The following is a 14,565-nucleotide window of genomic DNA, read 5'->3' on the forward strand; positions in this document are numbered from 1 at the left end:
AGTTCCCGAGCCTGTTAGTTCCCGAGCCTGTTGGTTCCCGAGCCTGTTAGTTCCCGAGCCTGTTAGTTCCCGAGTCTGTTAGTTCCCGAGCCTGTTAGTTCCCGAGCCTGTTAGTTCCCGAGTCTGTTAGTTCCCGAGCCTGTCAGTTCCCGAGTCTGTTAGTTCCCGAGCCTGTCAGTTCCCGAGCCTGTTAGTTCCCGAGCCTGTTAGTTCCCGAGCCTGTTAGTTCCCGAGCCTGTTAGTTCCCGAGCCTGTTAGTTCCCGAGCCTGTTAGTTTCTGAGTCTGTTAGTTCCCGAGCCTGTTAGTTCCCGAGCCTGTTAGTTCCCGAGCCTGTTAGTTTCTGAGTCTGTTAGTTCCGAGCCTGTTAGTTTCTGAGCCTGTTAGTTCCCGAGCCTGTTAGTTCCCGAGCCTGTTAGTTCCCGAGCCTGTTAGTTCCCGAGCCTGTTAGTTCCCGAGCCTGTTAGTTCCCGAGTCTGTTAGTTCCCGAGCCTGTTAGTTCCCGAGCCTGTTAGTTCCCGAGCCTGTTAGTTCCCGAGCCTGTTAGTTCCCGAGCCTGTTAGTTTCTGAGCCTGTTAGTTCCCGAGCCTGTTAGTTCCCGAGCCTGTTAGTTTCTGAGCCTGTTAGTTCCCGAGCCTGTTAGTTCCCGAGCCTGTTAGTTCCCGAGCCTGTTAGTTCCCGAGCCTGTTAGTTCCCGAGCCTGTTAGTTCCCGAGCCTGTTAGTTCCCGAGCCTGTTAGTTCCCGAGCCTGTTAGTTCCCGAGCCTGTTAGTTTCTGAGCCTGTTAGTTCCCGAGCCTGTTAGTTCCCGAGCCTGTTAGTTCCCGAGCCTGTTAGTTCCCGAGCCTGTTAGTTTCTGAGCCTGTTAGTTCCCGAGCCTGTTAGTTCCCGAGTCTGTTAGTTCCCGAGCCTGTTAGTTCCCGAGCCTGTTAGTTTCTGAGCCTGTTAGTTCCCGAGCCTGTTAGTTCCCGAGCCTGTTAGTTCCCGAGCCTGTTAGTTCCCGAGCCTGTTAGTTTCTGAGCCTGTTAGTTCCCGAGCCTGTTAGTTTCTGAGCCTGTTTTCTTCTCCGTCTCACCAGCTGTGTAGACAAGCATCAGTGTGACTTCCTCAAACAGACGGACGGACACCACATCGTCTGTACTCCTACCCCAGACCCACCCCAGCCGTTCAAATGCACCCCGACAATAAGCTGACCAATCATGGCAAGCAAGTGAGCAGCGACAGCCAATCCCAGCTCTCCAATGTGACCCAGCAGCAGGAGGGGGCCAATAAAGGCCTGGGGGCGGGCAACCCTGGCCTGAAGGCTGTCAGCCAATCGGTGAGTGGCGTTGGGGGGATGATGAAGACGAAGAGAGAGAGAAGTGTATCCATGGACTCTGGGGAACAGAGAGACACTATCACCCCTGTGCAGGAGCCTGACGCCAAAGGTAGGGTATTACCACGCACACACACACACACACACACACACACACACACACATACTAATGTCACATTGCAGCTGTAGGCCATCGGAAGGCAGAGGAAATTCTGACGCCTGACAGAAAGGTCAGGGCATTTCAGTGTGAGGGGAAAACAAGTTATATAGTGCACACACACACACACATACACATACACACACACACACACAAAATCGCACACACATCCCACACGAAACACATGCACACGTTTCCTGCTGTGGGTGGTGTAGGTAATCTGGTATTTCTGGTGCAGATTTGACCAGAGAGAGACACAGGAAGTCTAACAGAACAGTGGTCTCTGTAGGGCCTGTCATCTGTCTTTACTAGCAGTAAACTGTTTCCAGAACAGTGGTCTCTGTAGGGCCTGTCATCTGTCTTTACTAGCAGTAAACTGTTTCCAGAACAGTGGTCTCTGTAGGGCTGTCATCTGTCTTTACTAGCAGTAAACTGTTTCCAGAACAGTGGTCTCTGTAGGGCTGTCATCTGTCTTTACTAGCAGTAAACTGTTTCCAGAACAGTGGTCTCTGTAGGGCCTGTCATCTGTCTTTACTAGCAGTAAACTGTTTCCAGAACAGTGGTCTCTGTAGGGCTGTCATCTGTCTTTACTAGCAGTAAACTGTTTCCAGAACAGTGGTCTCTGTAGGGCCTGTCATCTGTCTTTACTAGCAGTAAACTGTTTCCAGAACAGTGGTCTCTGTAGGGCTGTCATCTGTCTTTACTAGCAGTAAACTGTTTCCAGAACAGTGGTCTCTGTAGGGCCTGTCATCTGTCTTTACTAGCAGTAAACTGTTTCCAGAACAGTGGTCTCTGTAGGGCTGTCATCTGTCTTTACTAGCAGTAAACTGTTTCCAGAACAGTGGTCTCTGTAGGGCTGTCATCTGTCTTTACTAGCAGTAAACTGTTTCCAGAACAGTGGACTCTGTAGGGCTGTCATCTGTCTTTACTAGCAGTAAACTGTTTCCAGAACAGTGGTCTCTGTAGGGCTGTCATCTGTCTTTACTAGCAGTAAACTGTTTCCAGAACAGTGGTCTCTGTAGGGCCTGTCATCTGTCTTTACTAGCAGTAAACTGTTTCCAGAACAGTGGTCTCTGTAGGGCCTGTCATCTGTCTTTACTAGCAGTAAACTGTTTCCAGAACAGTGGTCTCTGTAGGGCTGTCATCTGTCTTTACTAGCAGTAAACTGTTTCCAGAACAGTGGTCTCTGTAGGGCTGTCATCTGTCTTTACTAGCAGTAAACTGTTTCCAGAACAGTGGTCTCTGTAGGGCCTGTCATCTGTCTTTACTAGCAGTAAACTGTTTCCAGAACAGTGGTCTCTGTAGGGCTGTCATCTGTCTTTACTAGCAGTAAACTGTTTCCAGAACAGTGGTCTCTGTAGGGCTGTCATCTGTCTTTACTAGCAGTAAACTGTTTCCAGAACAGTGGTCTCTGTAGGGCCTGTCATCTGTCTTTACTAGCAGTAAACTGTTTCCAGAACAGTGGTCTCTGTAGGGCTGTCATCTGTCTTTACTAGCAGTAAACTGTTTCCAGAACAGTGGTCTCTGTAGGGCCTGTCATCTGTCTTTACTAGCAGTAAACTGTTTCCAGAACAGTGGTCTCTGTAGGGCTGTCATCTGTCTTTACTAGCAGTAAACTGTTTCCAGAACAGTGGTCTAGGGGCCTGTCATCTGTCTTTTAGCAGCAAGGCTCGAACTGGTTGTGGATTTGCATGTCTTTGTCCATGCTGTGACTATTTGCATTTGTTTGCCTGTCTATTATTATTTAGTGCGCGTGTGTGTGTGTGTGTGTGTGTGTGTGTGTGTGTCTGCTGATTTGGGGGAGATTGACAGGCAGTAATATGAATTTGTGACACTGAGTCATCTGGGCTTCCCGTCACACACACACACAATGCAAGGTTCCTTGATATACTGAGAGAGGAGGGGTGTGGTTACATAAAAAAATAACTGAAGTTTGGTGCAGAATGAGGGATGGTTTATAGAGATAGGTGAGGTGGACAGAGCAGCTGAGGGATGGTTTATAGAGATAGGTGAGGTGGACAGAGCAGCTGAGGGATGGTTTATAGAGATAGGTGAGGTGGACTGAGCAGCTGAGGGACGGTTTATAGAGATAGGTGAGGTGCACTGAGCAGCTGAGGGATGGTTTATAGAGATAGGTGAGGTGGACAGAGCAGCTGAGGGATGGTTTATAGAGATAGGTGAGGTGCACTGAGCAGCTGAGGGGTGGTTTATAGAGATAGGTGAGATGGACAGAGCAGCTGAGGGATGGTTTATAGAGATAGGTGAGGTGGACAGAGCAGCTGAGGGATGGTTTATAGAGATAGGTGAGGTGCACTGAGCAGCTGAGGGATGGTTTATAGAGATAGGTGAGGTGGACAGAGCAGCTGAGGGACGGTTTATAGAGATAGGTGAGGTGGACAGAGCAGCTGAGGGATGGTTTATAGAGATGGGTGAGGTGGACAGAGCAGCTGAGGGATGGTTTATAGAGATAGGTGAGGTGGACAGAGCAGCTGAGGGACGGTTTATAGAGATAGGTGAGGTGGACAGAGCAGCTGAGGGATGGTTTATAGAGATAGGTGAGGTGGACAGAGCAGCTGAGGGATGGTTTATAGAGATAGGTGAGGTGGACAGAGCAGCTGAGGGACGGTTTATAGAGATAGGTGAGGTGGACAGAGCAGCTGAGGGATGGTTTATAGAGATGGGTGAGGTGGACAGAGCAGCTGAGGGATGGTTTATAGAGATAGGTGAGGTGGACAGAGCAGCTGAGGGATGGTTTATAGAGATAGGTGAGGTGCACTGAGCAGCTGAGGGATGGTTTATAGAGATAGGTGAGGTGGACAGAGCAGCTGAGGGATGGTTTATAGAGATGGGTGAGGTGGACAGAGCAGCTGAGGGACGGTTTATAGAGATAGGTGAGGTGGACAGAGCAGCTGAGGGATGGTTTATAGAGATAGGTGAGGTGGACAGAGCAGCTGAGGGATGGTTTATAGAGATAGGTGAGGTGGACAGAGCAGCTGAGGGATGGTTTATAGAGATAGGTGAGGTGGACAGAGCAGCTGAGGGATGGTTTATAGAGATAGGTGAGGTGGACAGAGCAGCTGAGGGATGGTTTATAGAGATAGGTGAGGTGGACAGAGCAGCTGAGGGATGGTTTATAGAGATGGGTGAGGTGGACAGAGCAGCTGAGGGATGGTTTATAGAGATAGGTGAGGTGGACTGAGCAGCTGAGGGATGGTTTATAGAGATGGGTGAGGTGGACAGAGCAGCTGAGGGATGGTTTATAGAGATAGGTGAGGTGGACTGAGCAGCTGAGGGACGGTTTATAGAGATAGGTGAGGTGGACTGAGCAGCTGAGGGACGGTTTATAGAGATAGGTGAGGTGGACAGAGCAGCTGAGGGATGGTTTATAGAGATAGGTGAGGTGGACAGAGCAGCTGAGAGACGGTTTATAGAGATAGGTGAGGTGCACTGAGAGCAGCTGAGGGATGGTTTATAGAGATAGGTGAGGTGGACAGAGCAGCTGAGGGATGGTTTATAGAGATAGGTGAGGTGGACAGAGCAGCTGAGGGATGGTTTATAGAGATGGGTGAGGTGGACTGAGCAGCTGAGGGATGGTTTATAGAGATAGGTGAGGTGCACTGAGAGCAGCTGAGGGATGGTTTATAGAGATAGGTGAGGTGGACAGAGCAGCTGAGGGATGGTTTATAGAGATAGGTGAGGTGGACTGAGCAGCTGAGGGATGGTTTATAGAGATAGGTGAGGTGGACAGAACAGCTGAGGGATGGTTTATAGAGATAGGTGAGGTGGACAGAGCAGCTGAGGGACGGTTTATAGAGATAGGTGAGGTGGACAGAGCAGCTGAGGGATGGTTTATAGAGATAGGTGAGGTGGACAGAGCAGCTGAGGGATGGTTTATAGAGATAGGTGAGGTGCACTGAGCAGCTGAGGGATGGTTTATAGAGATGGGTGAGGTGGACAGAGCAGCTGAGGGATGGTTTATAGAGATGGGTGAGGTGGACAGAGCAGCTGAGGGATGGTTTATAGAGATAGGTGAGGTGGACAGAGCAGCTGAGGGATGGTTTATAGAGATCGGTGAGGTGGACTGAGCAGCTGAGGGATGGTTTATAGAGATAGGTGAGGTGGACAGAGCAGCTGAGGGATGGTTTATAGAGATAGGTGAGGTGGACTGAGAGCAGCTGAGGGATGGTTTATAGAGATAGGTGAGGTGGACAGAGCAGCTGAGGGATGGTTTATAGAGATAGGTGAGGTGGACAGAGCAGCTGAGGGATGGTTTATAGAGATAGGTGAGGTGGACTGAGCAGCTGAGGGATGGTTTATAGAGATAGGTGAGGTGGACAGAGCAGCTGAGGGATGGTTTATAGAGATAGGTGAGGTGGACAGAGCAGCTGAGGGACGGTTTATAGAGATAGGTGAGGTGGACAGAGCAGCTGAGGGATGGTTTATAGAGATAGGTGAGGTGGACAGAGCAGCTGAGGGATGGTTTATAGAGATAGGTGAGGTGCACTGAGCAGCTGAGGGATGGTTTATAGAGATGGGTGAGGTGGACAGAGCAGCTGAGGGATGGTTTATAGAGATAGGTGAGGTGGACAGAGCAGCTGAGGGACGGTTTATAGAGATGGGTGAGGTGGACAGAGCAGCTGAGGGATGGTTTATAGAGATAGGTGAGGTGGACTGAGCAGCTGAGGGATGGTTTATAGAGATAGGTGAGGTGGACAGAGCAGCTGAGGGACGGTTTATAGAGATGGGTGAGGTGGACAGAGCAGCTGAGGGATGGTTTATAGAGATAGGTGAGGTGGACAGAGCAGCTGAGGGATGGTTTATAGCAGCTGAGTGTAGATGAAGGAGGAGACGGGGTTCAATAAGGATTTTAGAGGTTTACGACAGTTGAGACATGGATGGTGTCCCATTCAGAGGGTGAACGGGCAAGACAAAATATTGAAGTGCCGTTGAAGGGGGTGTGAAGGTAGATGCCAGGCGCACTGGTTTGAGTCAAGAACTGTAACGCTGCTGGGTTTTTCACGCTCAACAGTTTTCCCTATGAAGAATGGTCCACCACCCAGACAGAGAGAGAGTGAGAATGATTGGGCGGGTCCTTTGAAGGGAAACTTCCGGTTCTTTCTCTGATCTAATTTCCCTCTAGCTAAATAAACAGAAACACATTCAAATGAAATGCAAGTCATCTCCCCTCCCCCCCTCCTCTCGTCCTCCCCACTCATCTACCCCCCTCCTCTCCCCTCCTCAACTCACACCTGAAGAGGGCCAATGATTAAAGAGAAAGTAAACCAGCTAACACACACACACACTGCCACCTGACCGTTTACGTAAACCAATGACTGTCTGCTGGGAGCAAAAGTGAATGCATAGTCCAGGCTGAGTCCCTGCTGCTGGACTGAGTCCCTGCTGCTGGACGGGCCAGGCTGAGTCCCTGCTGCTGGACGGGCCAGGCTGAGTCCCTGCTGCTGGACTGAGTCCCTGCTGCTAGGCGGGCCAGGCTGAGTCCCTGCTGCTGGACGGGCCAGGCTGAGTCCCTGCTGCTGGACGGGCCAGGCTGAGTCCCTGCTGCTGGACGGGCCAGGCTGAGTCCCTGCTGCTGGACGGGCCAGGCTGAGTCCCTGCTGCTGGACTGAGTCCCTGCTGCTGGACGGGCCAGGCTGAGTCCCTGCTGCTGGACGGGCCAGGCTGAGTCCCTGCTGCTGGACGGGCCAGGCTGAGTCCCTGCTGCTGGACGGGCCAGGCTGAGTCCCTGCTGCTGGACGGGCCAGGCTGAGTCTCTGAGTGAAGACATGAGGACACATCCATTGCACTCGATAGTGTGTACAATACTTGGAGGACACAGCCATAGCAGGAGATGGTGTACACTAGTTTGAGACCATAGCGGGAGATGGTGTACACTAGTTTGAGGCCATAGCGGGAGATGGTGTACACTAGTTTGAGGCCATAGCGGGAGATGGTGTACACTAGTTTGAGGCCATAGCGGGGGATGGTGTACACTAGTTTGAGGCCATAGCGGGAGATGGTGTACACTAGTTTGAGGCCATAGCGGGAGATGGTGTACACTAGTTTGAGGCCATAGCGGGGGATGGTGTACACTAGTTTGAGGCCATAGCGGGAGATGGTGTACACTAGTTTGAGGTCATAGCGGGAGATGGTGTACACTAGTTTGAGGTCATAGCGGGAGATGGTGTACACTAGTTTGAGGTCATAGCGGGAGATGGTGTACACTAGTTTGAGGCCATAGCGGGAGATGGTGTACACTAGTTTGAGGCCATAGCGGGAGATGGTGTACACTAGTTTGAGGCCATAGCGGGAGATGGTGTACACTAGTTTGAGGCCATAGCGGGAGATGGTGTACACTAGTTTGAGGCCATAGCGGGAGATGGTGTACACTAGTGTGAGGCCATAGCGGGAGATGGTGTACACTAGTTTGAGGCCATAGCGGGAGATGGTGTACACTAGTTTGAGGTCATAGCGGGAGATGGTGTACACTAGTTTGAGGCCATAGCGGGAGATGGTGTACACTAGTTTGAGACCATAGCGGGAGATGGTGTACACTAGTTTGAGGTCATAGCGGGAGATGGTGTACACTAGTTTGAGACCATAGCGGGAGATGGTGTACACTAGTTTGAGGTCATAGCGGGAGATTGTGTACACTAGTTTGAGACCATAGCGGGATATTGAGTACACTAGTTTGAGGTCATAGCGGGAGATGGTGTACACTAGTTTTGAGACCATAGCGGGAGATTGTGTACACTAGTTTGAGACCATAGCGGGAGATTGTGTACACTAGTTTGAGGCCATAGCGGGGGATGGTGTACACTAGTTTGAGGCCATAGCGGGAGATGGTGTACACTAGTTTGAGGCCATAGCGGGAGATGGTGTACACTAGTTTGAGGCCATAGCGGGAGATGGTGTACACTAGTTTGAGGCCATAGCGGGAGATGGTGTACACTAGTTTGAGGTCATAGCGGGAGATGGTGTACACTAGTTTGAGGCCATAGCGGGAGATTGTGTACACTAGTTTGAGGCCATAGCGGGAGATGGTGTACACTAGTTTGAGGCCATAGCGGGAGATGGTGTACACTAGTTTGAGGCCATAGCGGGAGATTGTGTACACTAGTCAAAGTGAGGACAGACATTGCAGTCTCCCCTTTCTCTCACTAACACACTGTCTCCCAACGTTATCTGATAATATGAGGCCAGGACATCTCTCACTCACTCACTCACTCACTCACTCACTCACTCACTCACTCACTCACTCACTCACTCACTCACTCACTCTCACCTGTCTCCTCATGATGGATGCTGTGTAATAATTAAGCATTATGGCCTATTATACTATAGTTACACATCCAAAATGTGTGTGTGTGTGTGTGTGTGTGTGTTGTCCCCTCCCAGTAGAAGGAGTGATGCGCAGTAAACGGCGGTGTGTGTTGGAGAAGAAACAGCCTTACAGTGGAGATGAGTGGTGCTCTGGCCCCGACACTGAAGAGGAGGAGGACAAGCCACACCCTGCTACACACCGTGAGTAGACTACACCCCTCACGGGACACCGTGAGTAGACTACACCCCTCACGGGACACCGTGAGTAGACTACACCCCTCACGGGACACCGTGAGTAGACTACACCCCTCACGGGACACCGTGAGTAGACTACACCCCTCACGGGACACCGTGAGTAGACTACACCCCTCACGGGACACTGTGAGTAGACTACACCCCTCACGGGACACTGTGAGTAGACTACACCCCTCACGGGACACTGTGAGTAGACTACACCCCTCACGGGACACTGTGAGTAGACTACACCCCTCACGGGACACTGTGAGTAGACTACACCCCTCACGGGACACTGTGAGTAGACTACACCCCTCACGGGACACTGTGAGTAGACTACACCCCTCACGGGACACCGTGAGTAGACTACACCCCCCACGGGACACTGTGAGTAGACTACACCCCCCACGGGACACTGTGCGTAGACTACACCCCTCACGTGACACTGTGCGTAGACTACACCCCTCACGGGACACTGTGAGTAGACTACACCCCTCACGGGACACTGTGAGTAGACTACACCCCTCACGGGACACTGTGAGTAGACTACACCCCTCACGGGACACTGTGAGTAGACTACACCCCTCACGGGACACCGTGAGTAGACTACACCCTCACGGGACACCGTGAGTAGACTACACCCCTCACGGGACACTGTGAGTAGACTACACCCTCACGGGACACTGTGCGTAGACTACACCCCTCACGGGACACTGTGAGTAGACTACACCCTCACGGGACACTGTGAATAGACTACACCCCCACGGGACACTGTGAGTAGACTACACCCCTCACGGGACACTGTGAGTAGACTACACCCCTCACGGGACACTGTGAGTAGACTACACCCCTCACGGGACACTGTGAGTAGTCTACACCCCTCACGGGACACTGTGAGTAGACTACACCCCTCACGGGACACTGTGAGTAGACTACACCCTTACGGGACACCGTGAGTAGACTACACCCCTCACGGGACACCGTGAGTAGACTACACCCCTCACGGGACACTGTGAGTAGACTACACCCCTCACGGGACACTGTGCGTAGACTACACCCCTCACGGGACACCGTGAGTAGACTACACCCCTCACGGGACACTGTGAGTAGACTACACCCCTCACGGGACACTGTGAGTAGACTACACCCTCACGGGACACTGTGAGTAGACTACACCCTCACGGTACACTGTGAGTAGACTACACCCCTCACGGGACACTGTGCGTAGACTACACCCCTCACGGGACACCGTGAGTAGACTACACCCCTCACGGGACACTGTGAGTAGACTACACCCCTCACGGGACACTGTGAGTAGACTACACCCCTCACGGGACACTGTGAGTAGTCTACACCCCTCACGGGACACTGTGAGTAGACTACACCCCTCACGGGACACTGTGAGTAGACTACACCCCTCACGGGACACTGTGAGTAGACTACACCCCTCACGGGACACTGTGAGTAGACTACACCCCTCACGGGACACTGTGCGTAGACTACACCCTCACGGGACACTGTGAGTAGACTACACCCCTCACGGGACACTGTGAGTAGTCTACACCCCTCACGGGACACTGTGAGTAGACTACACCCCTCACGGGACACTGTGAGTAGACTACACCCCTCACGGGACACCGTGAGTAGACTACACCCTCACGGGACACCGTGAGTAGACTACACCCTCACGGGACACCGTGAGTAGACTACACCCCTCACGGGACACTGTGAGTAGACTACACCCCTCACGGGACACTGTGCGTAGACTACACCCCTCACGGGACACCGTGAGTAGACTACACCCCTCACGGGACACTGTGAGTAGACTACAACCCTCACGGGACACTGTGAGTAGACTACACCCCTCACGGTACACTGTGAGTAGACTACACCCCCTCACGGGACACTGTGCGTAGACTACACCCTCACGGGACACCGTGAGTAGACTACACCCCTCACGGGACACCGTGAGTAGACTACACCCCTCATGGGACACTGTGAGTAGACTACACCCCTCACGGGACACTGTGAGTAGTCTACACCCCTCACGGGACACTGTGAGTAGACTACACCCCTCACGGGACACTGTGAGTAGACTACACCCCCTCACGGGACACTGTGAGTAGTCTACACCCCTCACGGGACACTGTGAGTAGACTACACCCCTCACGGGACACTGTGAGTAGACTACACCCCTCACGGGACACTGTGAGTAGACTACACCCTCACGGGACACTGTGAGTAGTCTACACCCCTCACGGGACACTGTGAGTAGACTACACCCCTCACGGGACACCGTGAGTAGACTACACCCTCACGGGACACTGTGAGTAGACTACACCCCTCACGGGACACCGTGAGTAGACTACACCCCTCACGGGACACCGTGAGTAGACTACACCCCTCACGGGACACTGTGAGTAGACTACACCCCTCACGGGACACTGTGCGTAGACTACACCCCTCACGGGACACCGTGAGTAGACTACACCCCTCACGGGACACTGTGAGTAGACTACACCCTCACGGGACACTGTGAGTAGACTACACCCCTCACGGTACACTGTGAGTAGACTACACCCCTCACGGGACACTGTGCGTAGACTACACCCCTCACGGGACACCGTGAGTAGACTACACCCCTCACGGGACACTGTGAGTAGACTACACCCCTCACGGGACACTGTGAGTAGACTACACCCCTCACGGGACACTGTGAGTAGTCTACACCCCTCACGGGACACTGTGAGTAGACTACACCCCTCACGGGACACTGTGAGTAGACTACACCCCTCACGGGACACTGTGAGTAGACTACACCCCTCACGGGACACTGTGAGTTGACTACACCCCTCACGGGACACTGTGAGTAGACTACACCCCTCACGGGACACTGTGAGTAGACTACACCCCTCAGGGGACACTGAGTAGACCCAGATTAAGCATACTAATGGACTTCATGGGCGTCCAGTAATCTGTCTTTGTGACAGAACTGCTGTCCATAAACACCCCCCCAGGCCCTACTGATCGCCCCCCTAGGCCCCTACTGAACCCCCCCACCCTGGACCCTACTGAAACCCCCCTGGACCCTACTGAACCCCCATAGGCCCTACTGATCGCCCCCTAGGCCCCTACTGAACCCCCCTGGACCCTACTGAAACCCCCCTGGACCCTACTGAACCCCCATAGGCCCTACCCCTACTGAACCCCCCCCCCTAGGCCTTACCCCTACTGAACCCCCATAGGCCCTACCTCTACTGAGACCCCCATAGGCCTTACCCCTACTGAATCCCCATAGGCCCTACCCCTACTGAACCCCCATAGGCCTTACCCCTACTGAACCCCCATAGGCCCTACCTCTACTGAACCCCCATAGGCCTTACCCCTACTGAACCCCCATAGGCCTTACCCCTACTGAATCCCCATAGGCCCTACCCCTACTGAACCCCCATAGGCCCTACCTCTACTGAACCCCCATAGGCCTTACCCCTACTAAACCCCCATAGGCCTTTTCCTACTGAATCCCCATAGGCCCTACGCCTACTGAACCCCCATAGGCCTTACCCCTACTGAACCCCCATAGGCCCTACCCCTACTGAACCCCCATAGGCCCTACCCCTACTGAACCCCCATAGGCCTTACAACTACTGAACCCCCATAGGCCCTACCTCTACTGAGATCCCCATAGGCCCTACCTCTACTGAGACCCCCATAGGCCCATATCCTACTGAACCCCCATAGGCCCTACCCCTACTGAACCCCCATAGGCCCTACCTCTACTGAGACCCCCATAGGCCCATATCCTACTGAACCCCATAGGCCCTACCCCTACTGAACCCCCCATAGGCCCATATCCTACTGAACCCCCATAGGCCCATATCCTACTGAACCCCCCCTAGGCACAAAATCGACAGTTTTTCTACCGTACCAATGGCAAATATCAGTCTGTTGCACCATAGTGTTGTAGCTTTTCATGGGTTTTTGCGCCATCTAGTGTTTCAACAACATTATGAACTCACTGATCCACTCTGTGTGGGGAGAGGTTGATGACGAGGCCTCTCCTTTATAATAGAGACAGTTTGTCAGAAGCGTCTCAAGGCTATGTTTAACGTTAGGACCTTCGTAGGAACATTGTTACATCGCCGAGCTGTTTCACAAAACCATTCATGAGGTTACTCATTATTAAACGACAGCCCCAGACCACTCGGTAGAGCAGCTAAGTATCTCTTAAGTCAGTTTGCACTTTTTTAAAATTATTTAACCAGGGAGACCAGATCACGTTTATTTAACCAGGTAGACCAGATCACCTTCATTTAACCAGGTAGACCAGATCACCTTTATTTAACCAGGTAGACCAGATCACCTGTATTTAACCAGGTAGACCAGATCACCTTCATTTAACCAGGTAGACCAGATCACCTTCATTTAACCAGGTAGACCAGATCACCTTTATTTAACCAGGTAGACCAGATCACCTTTATTTAACCAGGTAGACCAGATCACCTTTATTTAACCAGGTAGACCAGATCACCTTCATTTAACCAGGTAGACCAGATCACCTTCATTTAACCAGGTAGACCAGATCACCTTTATTTAACCAGGTAGACCAGATCACCTTTATTTAACCAGGTAGACCAGATCACCTTTATTTAACCAGGTAGACCCCAGATCACCTTTATTTGACCAGGTAGACCCCAGATAACCTTTATTTCACCAGGTAGACCCCAGATCACCTTTATTTAACCAGGTAGGCCAGTTGAAGACAAGTTCTCATTTACAACTGCGACCTGGCCAAGATAAAGCAAAGCAGTGTGACAAGGGGCGACAGGGTAGCCTAGTGGTTAGAGCATTGGACTAGTAACTTAAAGGTTGCAAGTTCAAACCCCCGAGCTGACAAGGTACAAAATCTGTCGTTCTGCCCCTGAACAGGCAGTTAACCCACTGTTCTTTACTGACTTGCCTGGTTAAATAAAGGTAAAAATAAAATTAAAAATACAACAACAGAGTTACACATGGAATAAACAAACAGTCAATAACACAATAGAGAAATATATATACAGTGTGTGCAAATGAGGTAAGATAAGAGGTAAAGGCAATAAATAGGCCATTGTGGCGAGGTAATTACAATATAGCATTAACACTGGAGTGATAGATGTGCAGAAGATGAATGTGCAAGTAGAAAAACTGGGGTGCAAAGGAGCAAAAAATAATAAAATAAATATATATATAAAATACATAACAATATGGGGATGAGGTGGTTGGAACGGCTATTTACAGATGGGCGACGTACAGGTTATTATTTATATTATATATTATATATTATAATTATCTATAAGCTGCTCTGATAGCAGATGACTAAAGTTAGTGAGGGAGATATGAGTCTCCAGCTTCGGTGATTGGGGTGGGCTGGGCTGATACATGGACAGGGAGAGAGACTGGGCTGATACATGGACAGGGAGAGAGACTGGGCTGATACATGGACAGGGAGAGAGACTGGGCTGATACAGGGAGAGAGACTGGGCTGATACAGGGAGAGAGACTGG

At 51.5% G+C, this 14,565-nt stretch overlaps 1 protein-coding gene across 1 annotated transcript in view; it reads left to right on the forward strand.

Moving 5' to 3' along the window:
- The window catches only part of bcl9l (bcl9 like), a 111,763-nt gene that overhangs the window by 63,303 nt on the left and 33,895 nt on the right, over positions 1-14,565 (forward strand). The window contains 2 exon segments of the mRNA XM_064975395.1: positions 1,075-1,423; positions 8,864-8,989. Of these exon segments, the coding sequence (XP_064831467.1) occupies positions 1,168-1,423; positions 8,864-8,989 (382 nt within the window). The 5' untranslated portion in view covers positions 1,075-1,167.

The sequence above is a fragment of the Oncorhynchus masou genome, chromosome 9, assembly GCF_036934945.1.
Source record: "Oncorhynchus masou masou isolate Uvic2021 chromosome 9, UVic_Omas_1.1, whole genome shotgun sequence".
In the NCBI taxonomy this organism is placed as follows: Eukaryota; Metazoa; Chordata; class Actinopteri; order Salmoniformes; family Salmonidae; genus Oncorhynchus; species Oncorhynchus masou.